General features: G+C 42.1%; 1 protein-coding gene across 1 annotated transcript in view; it reads right to left on the bottom strand.

Moving 5' to 3' along the window:
* KCNH5 (potassium voltage-gated channel subfamily H member 5) overlaps positions 1-21,697 on the bottom strand; it is a gene marked incomplete at its 3' end in the record, with an annotated part of 160,392 nt that overhangs the window by 132,309 nt on the left and 6,386 nt on the right. Inside the window, exons 2-4 of the mRNA XM_082317131.1 lie at positions 14,382-14,505; positions 8,399-8,505; positions 3,831-3,959 (exon numbers count right to left, since the gene is read on the bottom strand). Of these exons, the coding sequence (XP_082173257.1) occupies positions 3,831-3,959; positions 8,399-8,505; positions 14,382-14,505 (360 nt within the window). The remainder of the gene's footprint in view (positions 1-3,830; positions 3,960-8,398; positions 8,506-14,381; positions 14,506-21,697) is intronic.

Raw genomic sequence — 21,697 nt, forward strand, 5'->3', positions numbered from 1 at the left:
ATCATCTCCTGGGACATCTCCTGCCCCATCACTAATTCTCACGCCTCTTCTTCCACACTGACACCATCCACAGCTCATCCAGCCACCGACTCGGGAGCTGGGGCACTATGAACCACAAACCAACTCAACGGAGGGTGGTCTCCCTACCCTCCAGACCTGCACAACTGCCGCTGGCATCTTCACCAAGGAGTGAACACATAAACCTGGTGGCTGATGTTTCCTTCTGTTCACTGCTTCTACTTGAGATGCTGGGATTTTTTTTTTTTTTTTTTTTTTTTTTTTTTTTACACTTTTGCATGGTTAGACACTTTTAAAGTAATTTTCCATTTACAAGTATACAACAGTACTTTTTGGTCACTGTTATATTGCTATACATCATAGGTCTCCCACACATCGCCCAGCGATAATAGATACCAGCATGGGTAACAGGAAAACAAGTCAGTCAAATCTTTAGTGTCGAACCACCTGTACCCTCTCAGAAAACACGGGTTTTGATCTCTGCCACTGTATTTTATTAGAGGAAGGTAGCTTTTAAATATCCCTTTTCTCCCGTCTTGCTTTCAGTCCAGTAAGTTTCAACAGCTTTCTGGACTGCAACAAATTCAGAGTCTCCTGGGTGACCTGGGAAAATTTTTCATTACTTTTACTCCCTCCTGCAAGCAAAACTCCCTCCTCCTCCTCCTCCTCTCTGACAGCATTAACACAGATCAAATGGTGAGCATGCAGGTAAGCAGAGAGATAGACCATCTGCCGCAGTGCCCCAGACCTCTCTAACTCCTCTTGCTCGCACGGGGGCCTAGTCCCTGTGATGTCAACTATATTTTTTGTACTGAGCCTGTAAACAAGCATGTTTTTGAGCCTACATTGTGCAAAAAAAAATCCCACCTCTCCCTTGCAGTGTGCTTTGTAGTAAGACAACTATTTTCTTTCATTTGTACGTCCCGTTTTCACAAACACGACAAACTCCTCAACGCTTCTGAGCAGTTCTGTAACCTCAGCACTGGGGCACCGCTCCCTGTCCCCTGAAACTGCTGTTCCCTTGTAAGGTCTACACGAGATGCCGACTGCGTTGCAGCCACCACAAGCAGACCTGGCAAACCCAGCCATTGATTTCGAGGAGCCAGGACACACAGACACTGCAGTGTAGATACACCTATTGTTATGATTTAAATACCAAATCCTAGTACCTCGTAGGAGAGTGATACACTGAAGCTTCACAACAAAGGAACATACCTTTGAACAGTGCAGAATTTATTGGTACGGAAAGATTATTGCATAATGGCATCAATATTTTATTTCTGTTGAATTTTTTATCTCAAATTTACTGCTCCCATAAGTAACAGACAGTAACTTATCTGCACCATAGTTACTTATGTATTATGTATTGCATGGTCCTGGCAGAATTTCCAAAGAAAAATCTTTCTTTTAAAAAGAAAAATAAAATCTCTTTCAATGACAAATCCCAGCACTCAACAGCAGTATTTTACTGAAATGCTTTTTACAAAAGTTTAAAAATTCTCCACTAAATTGTAATGTATATGTTTACCAATCACATAATTCAAAAAGAAAGTGGCCTGACAGCTTCTAAGCACATTGTAATGTTATCTGCAAGGACAATGAATTATGCATCTCTCATAGCACGTCTGCCAAAACAACACTGTGATCCCAGTGCCGTGGGATCCTGTAGATCCACCCAGTTGAGACACAGAAGGTAATGCAACAGTGCTGTTTTCCCATCCTTGTAGTAAAATGGTGCAAATATTGGAATATGATTTTTTTATATGAAGAATATAAAAGCCAAGCTCTAATTTAAGCAAAAGGTGAAGAAAAAAATCAGGTCAATGGTTTGTAATTATGGAGCTTGTTGGGCATATTGATCAACGTTAATCAATGCTCTAATCAAAGCACCCTGAGCAAATTCTAAGACTCCAATCATATGCCTTAAAGACACTTGAGAGTTGTGGCTGTACTGCCTTCTGCGGTGTTTTGGTTTGGTTTTTTTTGAAGTATGACTTTGACAGAAGTAAGTGCTCTTTAAACATGCAGTCAAGCCTCTCTGGCTGCTGACGACAATATTTTGCAATGTTCATAGTTAATGCTTGGCATTTTAACTAATGGTACCCTTCACTGGAGAACAGCAGTACACAAGTTACGCACTTTGCAGCTATTGCTCTTTCCCATAGGAACATATATTGTTCCTATAATGGATGCCAGGTGGATTCTGCTCCTCCTCAGCCACAAGACGGGGAGGGGGAGAGCTCAGATCCCCCCTCCCCCTCCCAGCACATCCCTGCCTCCCCAGGGAAGGCAGCAGAGTATGAATCTCCCAGGCTGAGAATGCAAAGAAGGCAACATTCATCATTTCTGCATTTGGGAGCCACCTTCCATGTGTCTTCCCCGTCCTGCTGCAGCCCCACACTCCTCAGTACAACTATGTACTGCAGAAAGTAGGGCAGAGCTGGTGAAAGGGGGGGATTTGGGGGCTGGTTCCATGTGACATACATCTCAGTCCCCTCAGAAAGCATCAAATATGAAATTCTACAGGAGGATCCTTGCAAAGACTGTTTTTTCCCTTTATGAGCTCCCTAAATTTTAATTAATTTTTTTTTCCTTTATGAGCTCTCTAAATTTTAGATTATTTCCAGGCAGAAGCATTCCACGTCATGGAGCTGAAAGCAAAATAAAGGAACATTTGCAGGTTGCTAACTAAATTGTAGAGGCAATAAAGCTTACGATGGCTGAGAAGGTATTCCTATATCAGGATCTTATAACTTCACAGATAATACTCTCTAGACAAAATAATTCTCATATTTAGTGTTAGCCCAAAGAGAGGCCTTTCGTTTTAAGTCTGCCTTTATATATCTACTTTTCAGTTATCCAAACACATATAATAAGTGTTATCTAGATCATAAGAAATGAGTTTAAATCCTGTGTGCATTCAAATGACACCACGTTTATTCTACAGAAGATGGCTTAGAGCACACACGGCTCTTGGTGAGAAATCAAGCCTTCTCCAAGAGTGAAGAGAAAAATATAGCAAGGAACTAATCATCAGAAGGCAACTTCCAAGAGAAGATAGGATGTGGATGCTGTAGCATAAATGCCCTTCTTTATCTAAGTGTGCATTAGTTTACCCAAAGCAATACACATGTAAACCTGACACAAGACACACGTCTTGCAACCAAAGCAGAGGATGCTGCTAGATTCTCTGCACCTTTCCCCACCAACTCTCTCTCATGCAAGGCTGCGGGTCTGGCCGTGGCTTGTTAGGTGACGAGAGCATGGCACATCTCAAACGCCATCACCAGCAGCTGTTAAATAACAAGTACTGTGTCCACTGCCATGCAGTCAACATCACTAGCCAGTAATAAAGGACCCAAATGGGCTGTTTCTTTTGCATTTCGTCTCCAAGAGTGAGAAAGGAGGAAATATCAACATCTCAGCACAAAGGAGCTGACATTATTTTTTTTCTGAAAAAAAGATACCAGTCCCGTAGGAGAAAGGTCTCCCAAAACAATGCAGCATTAAAATGACTCAAAACTACATAATTTTTAGCAAATGCCAGCTGTAGTGAAGAAGTGGTAAAATTACAAGCAGAAAGGAAGGCTTGTGACTCTGGCAAAATGTTGTCAGGGAATTTCTACTCATGATGATTTATCTTTTATTTTTAAGCAATAATTTAGGAGGGTGGCATTGAAACTCTGACCAGTCACAAAACATTTCCTGAATTCAAGAAACAGATCACAGGCATGACATGTCCCTGTCACAGGACTGAGCTCAAGCATGTACTTCATCATTTACAAAAACATAATAATGTATTTCGTATTTACCTTTTGTTGAATCATCTTCAATTGGTTGTTTGAACAAAGTGATATCCTTAAAAGTGCACAGGAACAAAACCACTTTTTCATGCTCATTTCTTATAGGTGCAATTTGCATGTAGAACCAAACTGGGGTTCCTGGAGCAGAGAAAAGGGTGACATTGGACTGTGATGTAGCACAAACTTTCCCCAGCCTGTACACAGAATACTTCATCATTTATATGTCATTATAATACATGTGTAGTTTAGGACCATATCTCAATACTTCTACATCTTCCAGATCTTTTAATTTTATCTCCTCAAAGGAAAACAATATATTCCCATTTTTACAGCTTCATTAAAATGGGAAAATACTACCAATCTAATTAGATGATAAGCAGAGACAGGAGGCTTTATAAATCTCCATTCTGAAATAAAATATATTATTCTTCCCCTCTTCCCCTTTTTTTTCCCAGCATGTCTCACAAACAGCATCTGCAAGGTAGGACGGCAAGAAAAAATGGATGGACGCTATCTTTGATTCCTTATTCACATAATATGGAGCTATCAAATCCAAAACTGATGGAGTATACTGTCAAATGCTCCAAATTTTATGCTACTCCATTATTTAAGAGGACCTGAGCTAATCCAGACACAGACTCTAAATGTCCTATCAGGACAAATCAGGAGATTTGATTTCCTTTTTGTGTCTCAGGTCATACCCTCCAGCTCCTCATTGTCCTGCCCAGTGCAGCACTCTCTCAATGCAGTTCTCTCTATTCAGCTTTTGAAATAAATACAAAGTATTTTTCAAATCCTACCACTCACCAAATAAACAGCCAAAAAAATGCCTAAGGTGTTGGAGTGGTTAGCGTGGCTTTTGGTAAATCCTCACTGTTCACACAGGGCTCCTGCAGATGCTCAGGAGCTGAAACTGGTCTTGTTTCCTCCTAGGCTGAACCGCACATGGCAGTCCCCTGTGTGCAGGCAGGTCTGCTCTGTAAGGGGCGAACTCCTAAAAGACTTTAAGCAATTTTCTTAGAAATGAATGTCAGAGATGCTTTCCATCCAGCAAAGCTCGATACCCACAGCCATGTCTCCTCCCTCCCAAACTTGCATCTACACACACTGCACTGTAAATGCCTTCACAGCCAGCTAATTACCTTTGGGATTTGATGTGCTTTCAGCCAGTTGACATAATGGCTTTTCTCCTGTGCCGTCTGAATGCCAGCTTGAGAGCTGACACATTGAGACAAGCCGCTTGCCCACTGTTATCCTACGGGCACCACTGCCCCCCCCAGATCTCCTGTAATACGCTGTATCTGGGAGCTGTGCCAGGAACTGCAGAATAGATGTCCAAAGGGCAACAAAACCCATTTGGACTAGGACTACCGTGGGGAAGGTTAAAATCCACAAGGGTTCATGACAAAATTCAGCATTGCTGAACTGGGAGTAAACCAGTAACTCACTAGCAGTAAACTGGAGAAGTGGGAAAGATGGGGGACTGCTTTTTGTGATAATTCCAGAGCCATTATGTTGATTACTTGATTATCTCAATTCCCGGCTGCTAACCCAAGATAAAAGACTCTTTTCATAACTTCTAAAACAGAGTGCTGCAGCTCTCTGGAGTAACAATGTACTTGTACTTACACCTGGCAACTCATCAGCACCCCTTGAAAAGCTCTGAAAGTAAGTAGGCAAAATAACCTGGGCAACAGCACTGATAAAAATCAAAGACAGAGGCAAGGTGGCTCCTGCTGTAGAAGCAGCAATCTGGGCAAAAGCAGGCAAAGATGTTTCCTGAGTATTACCCACATATACATATATATGCATGCCTACATGGTTGCTGAATAGCTGGGTGGGTAGAGCTAAGGAATAGATAAGGGAATGCAGTAAAGCAGAAGAAATTTGTAGCAAACTTCCAGGTCTGAACCTGAAACCTGCTAGCTGGGTTAAAATGCCGTGGGGGCATGTGAAGTCGGCAGTCATGTGGATGCTGCCTGAGAATAACAGCTCTTGAAGATCATCTCTGTGCCGAAGGAAAGAAGGATGGGAAAGCAACCCGAAAATCTCAAAATCTCCCTCTGCCAAAAGCATAAAGGAATGGGTGAGAAAGAAAAGGTTGCCACATCATGAAAAATACATGGCACCTCTGGATGTACAGTTTGAAAATGTGGGTGGGAGGGAGCTCCGAGTGCGCTGCAAGCACCATGCAGGAGAGAGGCAATATGCAGGGTCTCTGAAGGTGATAAACATGAGCCCTTCCACAGAGTAACTGTCTACATTTTGCAGAAGTATATTCATATATATGAATATGCAAAGTATATTCATTCATACCAAGAGATTCTATTCTTTACTTCTCTATCTGCTCCAATATTCAGCCTGAAGGATAAGAAGGATAAGCAGGCAGTTTCTTGAAGAATCTTCTTCTGCAAGGCTCAGAGTATGACAAATGGAAGCAAACCCTGAGCAAACCAGATGCCGAACTGGAGCCAAAAGGTGAGCCTGTTAGTGGTAGCAAGAGGTTGAAGTTCTGGGCTTTGGGTGATAGAAAAGGAAGCTGGCAACAGATGTTATGGATGGGAAACGACTCAAGCCTAAAAAGAAATATGAGGACTTTTCCATAAAGTCCTTCTGTAATCCTGCATAACTTAGGGAAAGTGTAGGCTTGGAGATCTGGGCAAAGGTGAAGATTTTATTAAAGCAACTGCAGCTCAATAAATCTCTGAAGCATCATCAAGCTGCAGCAGGCAATCGACAACCCAAAGCAAAAAGCGACTGGCTTGTTACAGAAAAGTCACCAAGAGAAGGCTTTCCCCTTTTTATACTTAAATAAAATGGAAAGGAATTTAGTTCAGGACCAGACCGTGCTAAAGCAGGAGCTGCCAGCCCAGTTAATAAGAGAAGCCAGGGTCAGGGAGAGCAGTGGGTCTCTGGGATCCTCTTCGGAAATCACATGGACACAGGGCATGGCAGTGCTGGGCACCACCACCTGCAAAGATTCCCGGGACAGACTTGTGTTGGGTAATTCCCCTAATGCGAGGGGATGTCCAGGTGACCTGCATAGGAAACAAGCAGAGAAGCAGAAAATCTAGAGAACAGACACATCCATATGCTGATGAACTGAAAAGAGGTCATTTGGAGGGCTCTCCCGGGCACCTGCAGAAACAGCTGGACTTCAGAGCCGCTCTTGCTTCTCTTTTTAATTAAAGTATTGGCTAAAATGCTTTGAAGCAGGCAGAACTGGAGAAATCTAAAGACATTTCCTACTGTTTAAGTGCACGTACAGGAAGATTTAGTCTAAAAAGGGAAAGTGGAAATAAGGCATAAAGCATGTGAGTTTGTTTCAAGAAGATGAGGTATCCGGGATGCTCTCTTCAGTGTCATGAAAGGTTTTTGGGAGTTTGCAGTGAAATGGCGCAGTCAGGCATAGTTAGCTCTTTCCCGAGGCACACCATTGCCTTCCCTCAGCCACGACACGCAGAGGTAACCTCCAGCCTCACCCCAGCACGGTGCTCCATGCCAGCACTGAAGTCTACCCAGGGGGGAGCATGGCCTCAGCTGCTGGGCTCCTGGCAGCTGAACAAGGGGGAAAGCTCTCCAACCCCACAAGGAGCTGCATCATGTACTGGGCAAGGAAAGCAAAACTGAAGAAAACATTGTTGAGATTGCTCTTGGCTCGTGTTTGACACGGCCACGGACCCAGCCAACTAGACTTGGTCTGCTCAGTGTAGAGGAACCAGCTTTTCTGGAGCACGCTCCATCTGACAGTTTCAGCTTTCTACCTTGGGACGATGGCCTGTGCCAGTGGAGGAGGCTGCTCATCTCCACTGACGACAGCAGGAATTTCAACCACCAGCCCAGGACACACGTCCACACTGCACAAGCCCAGCATGAGACCACACAACTGTGCAAGTTTGGCTTATCAACGTTATAGCACATACTAAGCAAGAAGTCCTACCCACATACATGGCAGGACAGAAAATGTGACTGGAGTGACTCATGGTTAAGACAAACTGAAGAAAATCTTCCCTGGTTCTGGCAACCTCCTGTAAACCCAATGCCACCAAGAGGAAGGGACTTTTAGGTCCTACATCTCCTTAAGTTACAAAATTCCCTGGTTTTCTGATTAATCCATGGGTTATGCACCAAATGTAGTACTCTCACTAGAGCTCAGACATGTTGGTTTACACACCGCAGAGGCACTGCTGGGAGCATCCACTCACAGCAACCAGGGTCTGGGTTCTCACTTGTGGAGACATGGGGGTGTTTCCTGAGGGATGTGGGGGAACCTCATTCAGGATTTCTTTTCACTTAACCCAGTCAGTTTCCCTTCAGGGAAACAATCCTCAAAACTAAATATATTTTGGAAAGAAGGAGTCAGACTAGAGACAGCAGGGAACAACTATTCTTGGCAATCTGAACACTCGTCCTGAAAAAAGAGCTCTTTTCCTGAGCTGTGGCGACCAAAATACCCATTTCTTCTCCAAATCTTGCCCCAAATTTACCCATATGCCGAAATGAAAATTTATTTTAGTGTATTATATACTTTAAATATGCATTATCACTCCCAACACCATACACAAATATATACATACTGTTTTTCTTGTAGAGAAGAATTTCAAAGCAGTTTGACTCATAGTTGTCAAAAGTCTGTCTGACTTTTTCAATGGTCTTCTTGTCTGTCAGTTCACCATACATAAAACTGAAAAAGAACAAATGTTTCTTTTTTTTCTAGACAAGCAACAACTTTGTTACAGTCACCTTAAATGGTATAAACACTGGAGATGCTATTAACTGTCATTTACCAAAGTTTAATTATGATTTACACTTCATTTAAATATTTAGTGTTACAAGGAAACCTACAATAGTGAGTAACTGTGGCCACCTTTTTACTGTAAATGACAGCAAATAAATCCACTGTAATGTTTCATTAAGTGTTTTTCTGAGCGTATCTTTAAGGATAGAACTATAGAAGGTTAGAAGAAGAGCTGATAGCCTATAAAACCATTATTGCCACAGCTGCAGGCCATGAGAATATTGCTGACAAAACAGAGAAAACTGAACAAAACCTCTAAAACCTCCCAAATTTTGTTCAGTCCTCTTGAAAAGGCTTCTGGAGGAGGAATGGAAGCTACCACAGGTAAAGGCTGTTGGCTGAATCAATGGCTACAAATCTAATCTTGTCAAGATGCATTTGGGACAATAAGATAATTGGAATCCTTTTACCGATTACAAAAGGAGGGGGGTTGTGATGACTAATTCTCTGAAAATTCAGCACAAAAAGCAAGTGTATGAAGTTGTCTCAGCGTAGCTACCTCTGCACTACTACCAAATAGAACCAAATTCACCCTCATTTTCCTTATTGTATACTGCATTTCTTTAATATTTCAGTAAAAATATGGAAAACACTAAAATGCTTTTGGACACTCATCCCTCTCCAGACTGAGAATATAAAAACATAATTTTAACTCTGCTATTTCTTGACCATCTTGACCATCTCATCATTGCATTCTTTTCCAGGTCAGACTTTCAGCTGGTGTAAGCAAACCCAACCCCCTGACCTTACTTTTGAAAGCCTTTGTAAGGAAACGGCCAGGCTTTCATTGTCATTCTTCCCTGGATTAAAAATAAGCGAAGACCACTCTGTGCAAATTCCCAATTACAGAACTGAAGGAAAATGGCACATGGGATAAAAGCTTTCAGCCACTTAGATGAATATACTTTTAATTGATCAGACTTTTTTTCCCCCCCATTTTCTTTGTTCACAAAGAGTTTGAGCTTCAGCTGAAACCTACAACAGACAACCCTGAGAATACAAAAGAGAAAAGACAAGCTATCAGTGTCTCTGTGGTTTCAGTGCAGCTTCTCTTTTATTGATCAACAGACCTCTAAAGGTTCAATAAACATTTTTTTTTTATGTCTACTGTTCTGAAAGAAACAATAAAACAGCATAGTGGTTAGTGACTCGGCAAGCATTAAAATACTCAATGAAGGCCAGACCATGAATCTTTTCTTTACACAGCCAACCAAGGGCGGTAATGGGGCTGCTCCCAGAATAAGCTGCTGCCCAGCACGGGTGACAGAGGCAGTAACTACAACATCTGTATGTCACTACAGGCGCTTCTTCACCAGTAACACAGGGAGAGGTATTGATAAATGACGTTATAACTGCTACGGTTGGGACAGCAATGTAATGGAGATGCCACTACAGCGACTGACGTCAGGAAACGGCTTCACCAGGGCACAAGGCTTCGTTAAGGTACTGCTTAGCATTAACATACACGGCCGTCTTTAGGAAATGCAAAACACAGCCTGCTGCTCATTCTCAAATGACCTGCCTTTCCTTCCCGATTTCAGCTGATAACCTTTTATATATTTATATGTGAGTTGACAACGAAGAGAGTTTGATTTTTTTTTTTTTTTTTAATCTATGCCTTTTTTAAAGCACTGATGAGGTAAAGCAGATTGTTCCCCTATCTGCAACACAAAATAAGAGCTGGTAGTTCTCACACAGCCTGTTGTGCAATTGAATTCTCTTTTTTTTTGTTTTCTTGAGATTTAAAACAATGTTTCTCTTAGCCCTGAAGGAAAAAATAACAAGACTTTGTTAAAGTGCTTGACTTTACATCGCTTATAATACAGAAAGTCATCATTAATTAGCGTTAAAATGTCAAATCGTACTTGGTGTTCTGAGCGGTGGACGATACCAGTTAGTGCTGCTGAATACAATCAATCAACTTTATGTTTTAAATTAAAGGCAGCTTATTATTGCAGTAAACCTGTAATACTCAAATCTTATATTATTTTCACATATAAAGAGACATTTTAAAGGCTTGTGGAATAATAAAAATATTTTTCAGAAGGCAATTTTTAACAGCACCAAAGAAACCTCAAAGCCACTCACTGTATAAGTTATATAATATCTTTGCTTATCACAGGTTTAATTTAATTTAGTCTGTCCTATTTTGTACACATGGAGGGACTCCTACTTCTTCAGTCAATCACTCTGTCTTTTTCTGCCTCATGTTTTTTGTTATTTAGTGCTTGTTGAGTGCCTTCAGTGCAAACTGTACAAGACATAAATATCAAAACCACCCTGCTACTGGGAATCTTACTACCTAGAAAATAGACTTATCAAAGAGAAACAAGACTTACTGAAATACTCAGAGAAAGGCACAATCTTAGCTAATTTCCCCATCTCTGAAACAGACCATTTGTCATTTAAGGTGCCTGGGCTCCCGCATCCCTTTGAAAGCATCCCTTGGCACAGAAAAGCCCCGTCTGAAGCTTTATATCGTGCTCTTCTGTCCTTTGTCAGGATCCAGAGCAGTGGCATCAGAACAGCTCCAGGTCTGCAGCATGTGCCAGGGCGGTATTTAACAGCTTTTTGTGAGGAATTATCCAGGATAGAGGACAGGTGAAGCACAGAAAGTATATGATCCTGCATCCAATTTACAGCTCTCATCCCAAAGTGTTGGATGAAAAGGCATCAATCACAATGGACAAACATCTATCCAGGAGGAACAGCAAATACAGATACACATCAATAGCTTCAAAACTTTGCAAGTTAAAGAGCAGGCACCATTTCTGAGGAGAAATGGTGTGGCTTCCAGGGTCCCACTGGCGTGCTCAGCAAGGTTTCTTTGCACAGCTTTGGCAGTGCAAGGAGGCCTTCTCACATACACAAAAATCAGGTCACGGAGATGACATCCCAATATCAAATCCAACTTTTTTCAAGTCCAGCACGTGGGTTTCCTGCATGCTGGTTGATCTGTCAGTGCACCTCCAGGCAGGGGTTTTTGCATGGTTAACTGAAGGTTAGAGGTGTTGTAATTGCAGATGCCCTGCTCCTCCTGGACTGTCAGCTCATTTTCATTTAGCACAGCAACGCTTCACCAGCACACAAGTTCTTCCACCTAAAAATCCTGTGCATTTTAGCACTCACTTATACCAATTATTCTATATATTAGCCCCAGCTACACATGGAACCTTGAGCCCCATATGCACCCAGAAAGAACACACACTGATTCCCATCACACAATATTCACGTAGCCTGACCCCTGTGTACGCTGTGCCTTTTATATATTGCCCGTGAAACTAGGGAGGCTGGCGCTTGTACTGAGGGATTTCTAAGTGATTTTCCTGCCAATAGGCACATTGTTGCTGATTAAAAAGATGAGAGAAGTGTAAAATCAAAGGGATTACCACCTTGTAACTGAGACTAACTCATTGCCCAAGCTGGAACAAAAATTGCTCGTGCCTCCAGTGCCTTCAGTTTATCCACGCCTCCCAGGGATTAGTATCAGCCAAGACCACCTGAGGCTGAATATAATGATGGCCTATGAGCAGCCCCACTGTAGGGTATGGGGTGCGACAGACAGAAAGAGGATATAGGGAATACTCACTGGACTACCCAGGAGAAAAGCATGGGTGAAAGCTGCTTTGAAGGCACTATACCTTCTAGGCAGGGGCAAGCTGACCAGATGATACTGCAAAATTTATAAATTGTCCTTTATCACACTCGTGATCAGTAACAACAGTAACTCCAATCAAGTTTTTTGGCACCAAAAAGCTGTAAAAACAGACCCTTCCAAAACCTGCAATAAAGATGTAGCACCACAGCACTCTTATCCCAGAGCACTTGCCTTAGAACAGCAATGCAAACATTATATATAAAGCAATTTTTATGTATAATGTAACATAATCTGGGCATAACATAGCAAATCTGGACTGAGAGCCTGACTCAAAAAATAATATAAATAACAGCCGCAGACATCAAAAAACCTCCAATGACATTCTACTGAGTAAGCCAAAGCAGGCACCATTGGCTTTCAAGACTATTTTCCATTCCATACAGCTGCACAGCTCTTCATTAGAGAGCAGCTCCAAAGACATTGCTCTGGAAGGTTACACACTGCACGTCAGACCATACTGAAAACCTCTCCAGCTCTCCTTTAATCTGCAAAGACTGGGATGTCTCCTAAGAAGCAGGAAACATCACACTGCATATATAGCTCCACCAGCTAAGACCCAGACACGAAAGAAGTACTAGCCGTGCTTTGAGTATAAAGAGGCTTCTCCAAAATACAGAGATGGATGTATAGAACGAAGATTAAAGAAAAAAAAAAAAAAATCTTTGCTACCAATTCCCTTTTCCACAATAATTCCTCCTTGAATTTGCATCTGTACGATTCACCTGTATGATCTACTTGAATGTGGTCAAAACAGGATCCTTACAAATTGTAACTACAGCCCATCACATTCACAAAAAGCACTCAGATGTAATAAACCTTTTAGTCTCCTCAGTATTTGAGACACAGGGGAATAGTTATAAGAGAGGTATTGCTAAACCTTCACTTCCTCAACCTTTTCCTACAATCCCATTCTATATTTATAATTATTTTAACGTGCACAGACTACAAAAGTGCTGGCTCACAGCAAACTTATACAGTTCAATATGCAGGATAGCAGAGAGCAAAGGGGAAAGCATGTAGGTATAACCAGGATGGCTGTGATAAGGCTGTTCCTTTCAGCTCCACTGAGTACATCGACTCTGTTGCTACTGTGTGAATGAATATTTCATTTCAGCAGCACATGCCCATCTCTTCTCCATTGCCTATTAGAGGACACCTGGCTGCACACAGCAAGCCTGGACCCCCAAGGTTTCCTCCCCTTCCCAGCAGATGAGAGCAGTGACTACACATCAGCATGTGTTGTTTTTTGTAATAAGTGATGACTGACATCCGAGGACAGGCTCGCTGCCCGCCCTGCTCCTGCCAGCTGAAGCATCAGCCGATGATCAGTGTCTGGCAGCACCCGTCTCCCAAAAATCATTGCTGTAGGCATGCAGCCCCCGTCCTCCCAGTGCCCTGGAGCTGGTCGCTCCCTGAATGCATAAAGGGAAAACCTACAGAAACTTGTATCTCAGCCATTCCTTATTGCCTCTGTCCGTCGTTTACTTTGCTCACGCACATACGCACATGCACACGCATTAGGGATTTAGTCTTTCCCCAAAGCACCTCCTTTTAAAGGATGCATCAGACAAGGCAGAGATGCATGTCTAACCATAAATCACAGCTGCCTGCTCCTGAAAGACCACCAACAAAAGGAAAAAGCCATAAAGCTGCAATGCTTCGAGTAAATATATCATCAGCCTAATCACTCTCTTGGGAATAAAGATGCAGTTTGCACATTACTGTGCTCTCTGTGTGCGTGTGTAATAACAGGGACCAACATCGGCTGCAGAATAGCCCAGCGCCTCCTGGCATGATAACAGGAGCATTAACAAAAATCTAGTATAAAAAGACTTTGAAATACATTACCTAAAACCCCACTTTCTTTATTGGATTATTAGCTAGAGCACATTTGTACTGATATTAGCCAGGATAAATTTCAAAAAGTGCTTTACCATGTCCTTGATAAGTTGCTGGTTTCATTCATTTAAAGCCTGTTTCAATACTTTAATTTCTGCAAAACAATGCTTTTCTTACATTGATCCTTTTGCCAAAACCTCATTGTTCTTCCCAGCAGATTTATAATTTTAAAAGTGCACCGAGTGGCAACGAACAGTCAGCATACCTGCAAGTGCTACTCTTCTGCATGACGTCAGCTCGATGATATCCAGAGAGTTTACAAAAACCGTCATTACTATAAACTACGGGCCAGTCCACAATCTGGGCATTTCCCAACAAAAAACTGGATTCTGAAGAGAGAAAGACAAAAAGAGAGAAAGGGCTGTTGTCAGTGGCACAATACATTTAAATCCTCCGTGTGTTACACAGCAGATGCAGAGTTATTCACGATGGTAACTTCTATCATGAAATTTCAGAGGGAACTGAAATCAAAATGGGTATCAGAAAAGAAAACGTGATGAAACAGGATAATATAAGTAGCTTCTTGCACCCCAGAATACTGACACAAGCACCAATGCTTTAACGATTTAGAAAGGATTCATTTATTCACAACATCTGGGCAAGGTATCATGTTTGATTTTCATTTTATATGTATCTTGAAATCAACCTTAAATTAACTTGCAAACTGAGTTTTAAATGCTGAACTGTATGTGTGCCCAACGCTGATGATGACTCTCTTGCTTAAGACAAGTAAATTTTTCCTCCTGGCAGGTCCCAGCCTGTTTGGCAGGACACAGGCAGCATCCCTGGGACGAGGGACAGAGAGCGCCAGGAGCCGCTGGGCAGGGGCGAGATGTGCCCACCGCAGCTCGCGGTACACCACGAGCCACATCACGCCTGCGAGTGCGGATATTAAGTGACCCACGTGGAAATTCAGCACGATCGGGGAACTGATGAGTGCCAAAGGGACTTACACGTTGAAATAACACAAAGCAGGTACTGAATTTCAGTGGCAGTCTATTAAAAATGCAAATAGGTGGGTTTGGCTCATCCTAGTAACATGCATCCATTGCTGTAAATACAAAATAAGGGCAGGGAGTATTTCTAGGAGGCTGAATTCAGGTTTAAATACTGCTTCAGTCATCTGTTCTTTCAGTCAGTGCCTACAGTTCATACACACGGACGGGCACCAACACGTTACAAGTTAGTCCTAAAATAGTTTTATTCACTAGTTTGGAAAGATTCTTCCATCCCTGCTTTTAGCAAGGCGTTTCCAAAGAAGGAAATACCCATTTTTCCTTAAAAGCAATGTTGTGGGATTTTATGTTTATTGACACTGTAAACATTCCTAATTTTGTTTCAGAAATGATATTCTCACTTTGCAGAGGTTCTCAAATTGTAGTCTGTGATGATATTCAGAGTTTTCTTTATTTTTACTCTTAAGTTTTCAATTTCATTTTGACTGCAGCTATGGGACTAACTGGTCCCATTCATTGATGCTAAAAAGCTATTAAAATATAACTATTAAGAATCACTGCTGTACAGAAATTATAGGAAACGTTCCTTTCAGCAGTTCTTGTGGAAAAAAAATTAAGGAGATTTTTACAAATTTTCCTCATAATAGCCAAAGAATGGTTATGCCAATTACTTATGGACATATACTCAGGTGCACACATTCATTTTCACATAAAAGTGACACTGGGTTTGCATGAGCTACACAAGCCCTTCTCAGAGTATTTGTAACTGTGACTGGATTGTACATTATGCAAACGTTATTCTGTTGAACAAGGGAAGTGTACTGAAAAAATAGTATTTCTTTCTTTTTTCTTTATAAGCATGAATTTGGAAAAAAATAATCTGGAGATTACTGGATTTTCTATAGAAAAGCAGATTTAAAAATATTTAAAAGCCAACCAATGTGAGAAATAGAAGTTCAGTTTTTGTGAAATCTAACACTTTTAAGCTCAAAGAATTTCTTTGAATCCATCACAAACATTCTTAAGCCTAAATGCCAACTTTAAAAATTTGCTTTCCTACCCAAAGGGAGATGCCCTCGCTACAAGCAGCAGGAGACACAGAGTAAAGCCTAAGCATTACATAAAACCTCCCTGGCTTTCCGCAGCCTGTTCTGCACCAGGGACTCAGCCCAGCTTTCCTCAGCAGGGCACAGACACTAACCCAGGGGACATCCTAACCCCCTGGAAACCAAAGGGTTCACCGGAGCTCATCCCATCGTATTGATGTCCACCAAACATCGTGCATCTTCTCCAGTTTGGAAAAGGAGAGACACCACCAGCCCCCTAAACCCTCTGGGCTCCCCCCATGGCGGCCACCCTACCACCACCGTACCCCAGCAGCTGGAGAGGATGGGAGCATAAACAATTCTTAATTTCCCATCGCACAGGGAAACAACCAATATTACAAGTCCTCTGGTCAGATTTGGAAAGAGATTTCTTTATAGCATTATCTTTCACTAAAGTTTTGCTCACATATCTAGATACAACCGGCAGGACCTGGGCGATGAGAGACCTCAATACCAAACTTACTCACAGACACTGTGCACATCTGGGTCCTCCCCACAGGACCACAGTCCAAAAGCAGATAACCCTGCTTCGAAGCCTCCCCGTCCGACAGACATAATCTTGATTGTGTATTCCCACCACGTAACTGCTTCAGGACACAGAGTACACAACAGAAGATACGTGTTGCAGCCGGCAGCTGACATACAGCATTTAATGGTTGTCTTCTATGGATTTTACACTTCTTTACACCTGGGGGTCTCAATATACTTGATAAGGCATTCACTAAATCAAATCCACCAGAAACTTGGGAGGGAACAAAACATAAAGCCAAACTACTGATAGTTTAAAACAATCTCATAAAATCAGAAAAAATAGACACTTGGTAGATACTAGTATTTGTAAGGTTAGATCAGATATATAGTATATGTACTAGAAACCAGACCAGATATTAGAATATGTTTTCTTTTGTCCCTATGAATTTTCCTTTACTTAATTGACTTCTTTTTTACCCTTGTCTCCTAAGCAAATAAGGCTTATTCATCCATGCTCAGCACATGAATATGTACGTGTGTGTCCTATTCCAACTAAAGAAAAATCTTGAAGCAATGTTTGCATCTTGTTACCAATAAACCTAACTGCAGGCACAAAGCCATAGGAATCCATGTTTCACGAACGCTGCTGCTCAGTAAGCAGCTTGATAAAATTTAAGGATGATCGAGTCAGCACCTGACCCTTGGGTTTTATTGTGTACTGAAGTCTCAGCATCCACGGGAACACATGCCTACCCTACATTTTATCAGGAGTCATGTTATTTTCACCAACAAAGACACATATTAATTCTTCCCTATTTCTACAATTTCTCCAGATCAAAACTCCAGGCAGATTTAACTTTACATTAGCCAGTCCATACCCAGCTGTAAACATCCAAACTGTGCACTGGATGACAGGACACTTTGAGAGAACCTCTTTTATTTGGCCATAATTTCTTAAAATTGCAGAGTGCAAAGGGACACGGAGGAGTTTTTGCTTTGAGTCCTCTGCTCTGACCCCTTGTATATTCTTTAACATGTCTCTGTTTTGGAGCCTAACCTTGGTCAACAACAGAGACTCCTTAGAGAATGCAACCTTAGGGTTTCTAGGAGTTTTGTGTAGTTGGAGAAGAGACTGCTTTACATCGTGTCATCACCACTAACCACCACTCATGAAAGTCCATTTCTGCAGTTACCTGCCCTCAGGTTGGGTCCTAACAGGCAGTCCTGGACTAAATCCATCTGCATGCCTGACTTCCATATTTCTAGAACTCAGTTACATGGTTTCCTCACTAAGAAAGGTCAATCACAGTTGTGTCTTGGGTTAAGATTTCCATCAGTCTGACTATGGCAAATTCCACTCTGTTTGATTTCCAGCTGGCTGCTTGAACCTGGTGTAAGAGACAAGGGTTGGAAAAAACTCATTTCCTCTCCATCTCCAGTTGCCATAGGGCAGCCTAACACCAAAGACGAGTCTGTTCCCTTCCAAACACAACTGGCTGTGTGTTCCTCCTGGCCTCCTTTGCCAGCAGCTCCAAAGCAAGGACCCTCAGCCAAGGGCATCTTGATGTCCCCTTGTGCCCTGTGACTCTGTGGTCAAGTCCCAGAGCAGCCTCTTCACACAAGCCTTCATTCAAGCAGATCAGGTACAGTGAAAGACAAGTGTGCTACAGACCTGCCTACAGGCTGCCAACTGACTTGCTCCTTCCTGAGATACGTCCATACTCATTGCACACAACAGGGAGGAAACACACCCAGACCAAAGCTACTCACCCGATGGCAGCCGAGGGACGTGCCCCGCCAGTGTTGCTGCAGGCAAGCACTGGGTGCACCTCCATCACCAAATCCCAGGTTCACTCCTGGTCCTCCCCTTCCCCTGATGGCCCACAATCCATATTGGTTAGTTCATACAAAGGATCTTTTTCTGAGTGAGCCAAAGGACTTCTACACAATCAGTCTTTTCTAAAGCATGGGCATGAGACCTGCAATGCCACGCACCAAGGACTGCCCTCACAGGGGAGATGCCTTCTGCAAGACAGACCCAGGCTCAGACTCCCTTCATGGGAGAGGCAAGCTCTCCTTGCCTGCTCTAGTCTTTAACAGATAAGATTGGTGTTTTGTGCCTTCTTCAGAAGAAAAAGGAGCCAACAAAAGGTCTGCAAATTGCAGGGTGATGAGCATAGCAAGGACACCAGCACTGGGATCTCCACAGCTGTCTTCCTGTGGGATTCAATACACAAGAGCTATATTCTGCAAGCTAGTTTTTTTTAAAGACTATATTATATTGGAGGTATTCTCAAGGATAAGTATTTCTTAACAGAGTTTAGCTGGACAACACCAAATTCAGCCACTATGCCTACACCACAACACCTGAATTGACTCAGTTTTTAAGAATACCACGACTTCACTGAAAGCATAGTATCACAACAGGGATTGCCAAGGATAGCCAAAGTTACAGATGGCAATGCATAAATACAGCTCACATTCTGCAGTAAGACACTGGTAACTAAAACGTGTGCAATATCTGTGCTGTGGCCCAGAAAGGAAAATCTTCTCTCTCCATGTGCAGCAGCACCCAATCTCACAAGTATTTTACCATGGAGGCTGGGAACTTCTCCTCTGGTCCGCTAGACATTGGCCATTGCTGAAAGCAGGACAGTAAATCTGACAGACCAATGGTCTGATCCCGTATATGAAACTCTATGCAACTGTGATCCAGATTACCATGTGGTGATATCTCATACTCTGAAAACATTAACATGCAGCTAACTTCAAAACTTGCATGATGATTAGCCCAAAATGTCTGGTAATGCATTCATCTTTGCTCAGATTTCTCCGATGCACTGAAAATGCATTTCTACTTCCCATTTCCTTAGAGATAAAAGTCAATTTTTATTATTTCTAAGCTTGTCTTGATGTCATTGCCTCCACCAATCATTTTCTCCACCCATTCCCCTTTCTGATATTTTGTAGAGCGCCCAAATCACAAATCTGTAGGTTGTGTAAGTTCTTTGACTAGACACATCTAACACCAGTGTCTGTCTGTAAGAGAGCAGGGAAGCAGGGCTCAGCCAGCAGAGTCGCCTGCCTCAGAGTTGCTAGATTCCTCTTTGGAAGTCAGCAGGCTTTTTATTAGCTAATATAACTCTCCTATTTACAAGGTTTAATACCAATGGCAAGGAATTGGGATATTAGAGGCGTACAGTTAGCAAAATTTCAGGTTGGAAAACACAATTGAGGAAAACAATTATTAAAGGCACTGTATTTGCTGTTGCTGCACTTCTATTTTGTAAAAAGGCTCTTTTGTATAAAGGCAGCCTATGCTGTAGAGCAGCAAGCCTTTAATCTTACTCTATCTTGCAGCAGCTCATACTCAACACAGTGCTGAGCCTTGTGTTGTTTAAAAAAAAAAATAAATAAATAAAAAGACCACAGTGTGCAAGCAATTTTTTTTAACCAACAAAATGCCCAAAGCAGTGTAAAATTCATGTTATATAATGACAGGAGAGCAAGAACAGCTAAATCATTCCAGGAGATATGCTTAGCCAAGTGAGAAATATTGTCCCTAATCATCTTTTCTCAAGAATGCTTGGGTACCACTTGTAACCAAAATTGTTTAAATCACCATTTTGGAATTCCAGCTCATCCCAAGAAAACAGGCAACTAATATTTTTAGAAAAGTCACCATTGAAAAGATGTTTTAAAAAAAATGAAGCAGTAGCAGAACACAAGTAATAATAATTATAATAATAAAAAGAAGCAGTGGAATTTATTCTCATCTAGGAATAAACTCCTAACTCAAGCAACTTTACACAGAGCTGTCCTTCAGAATTACCGCCCTTCCATTGCAGAGCAAATGCAGCCCGGACCTGACAGGGTCTGTGAAACATCTGGAATTTTCCTTTTTTGCTAATGCTGTCTTATAAAAGCCCCAAACCACTTAAACGGCTGTCAGCTGACTCTCCTTATAACTACACAGGGTCAGCATATTGCTGCAGTCTTGTTTAGATCTTCTTGGAAAACTCATGGGGCTCCTCTGTGTGTGTGTTGGGCAGGGGGGTCCTAAAAAATGTTCTCTTTTTTTTATTTTCTTTTAGCTCTCCTGAGCAAGTCTTGGCCCTGGTAATGCACATTTCTACTGGTGTTATTTACAGTGACTCCAACCACATGCTCAAGACGTACTGCATCCCCACAGAATACAACAGAAAATCCCAAACCCTTTTGGAGGGCGCTGCCCTCTGAAATCAGCCTCAAGGGGCACCGACATCCCTCCAGCTCCGGGGTCGGCTGCACGCAAACCGCTCTGCTTCAAGCAGCAACCTCCACCAGCACTTTGTACTCCTTGCTATAAAACCACATTGCTGTTTTCTAACAAAGCTATTATTTCCCCAGTGTCTTGAAAGCATGCAAAACATCAGTGTCATCCAATTTATCCAGCACATTAAGCGTTGCTTGCCTGAAAAAAAATCTCTCAAAGGACTAACTCTTTACGTCACCTTTCTGTACCACTGTTGTTTTTAGCTAATACTCATATTATGAAAATGCAAAGGGGGCTAAACCCAGAGCAAGATGCCACCGTACCGACTATGCTAAAATGATCTATTTCCTGCCCCAAATAAGTGCTCCTCAAATAAAACAAAAGATAAACAATCCAGCATTGGCGGCAATATTAAATCCACGTGTAAGTCACTTAGCTGGGAACACAGCAGCTTTCAGCAATTTAGCAAGCAAGCTCAAGAAGAAAGGTTAGAGTCCACCTGGAATTTACCTCCTGAAAACTTAAAAAATTAACTTTAACCATTCTGAACGCGAAAGCCCACAAAGAGCGCAGTCCCCCGCCTTTACTGTGGCACAACGTCATTGACTCCAGAGTTTTCAGTCAATAAGGACAAGAGAGCGTCCCCATGAGTTGCTCACAAAATGACATTTCATACAATTCCGACCACAGGTTCTCCCTCACACATTCATCTATCCTAGAGTTAAACTAATCC

This window comes from Platalea leucorodia (genome assembly GCF_965183815.1).
Source record: "Platalea leucorodia genome assembly, chromosome: 7".
Lineage (NCBI taxonomy): Eukaryota > Metazoa > Chordata > Aves > Pelecaniformes > Threskiornithidae > Platalea > Platalea leucorodia.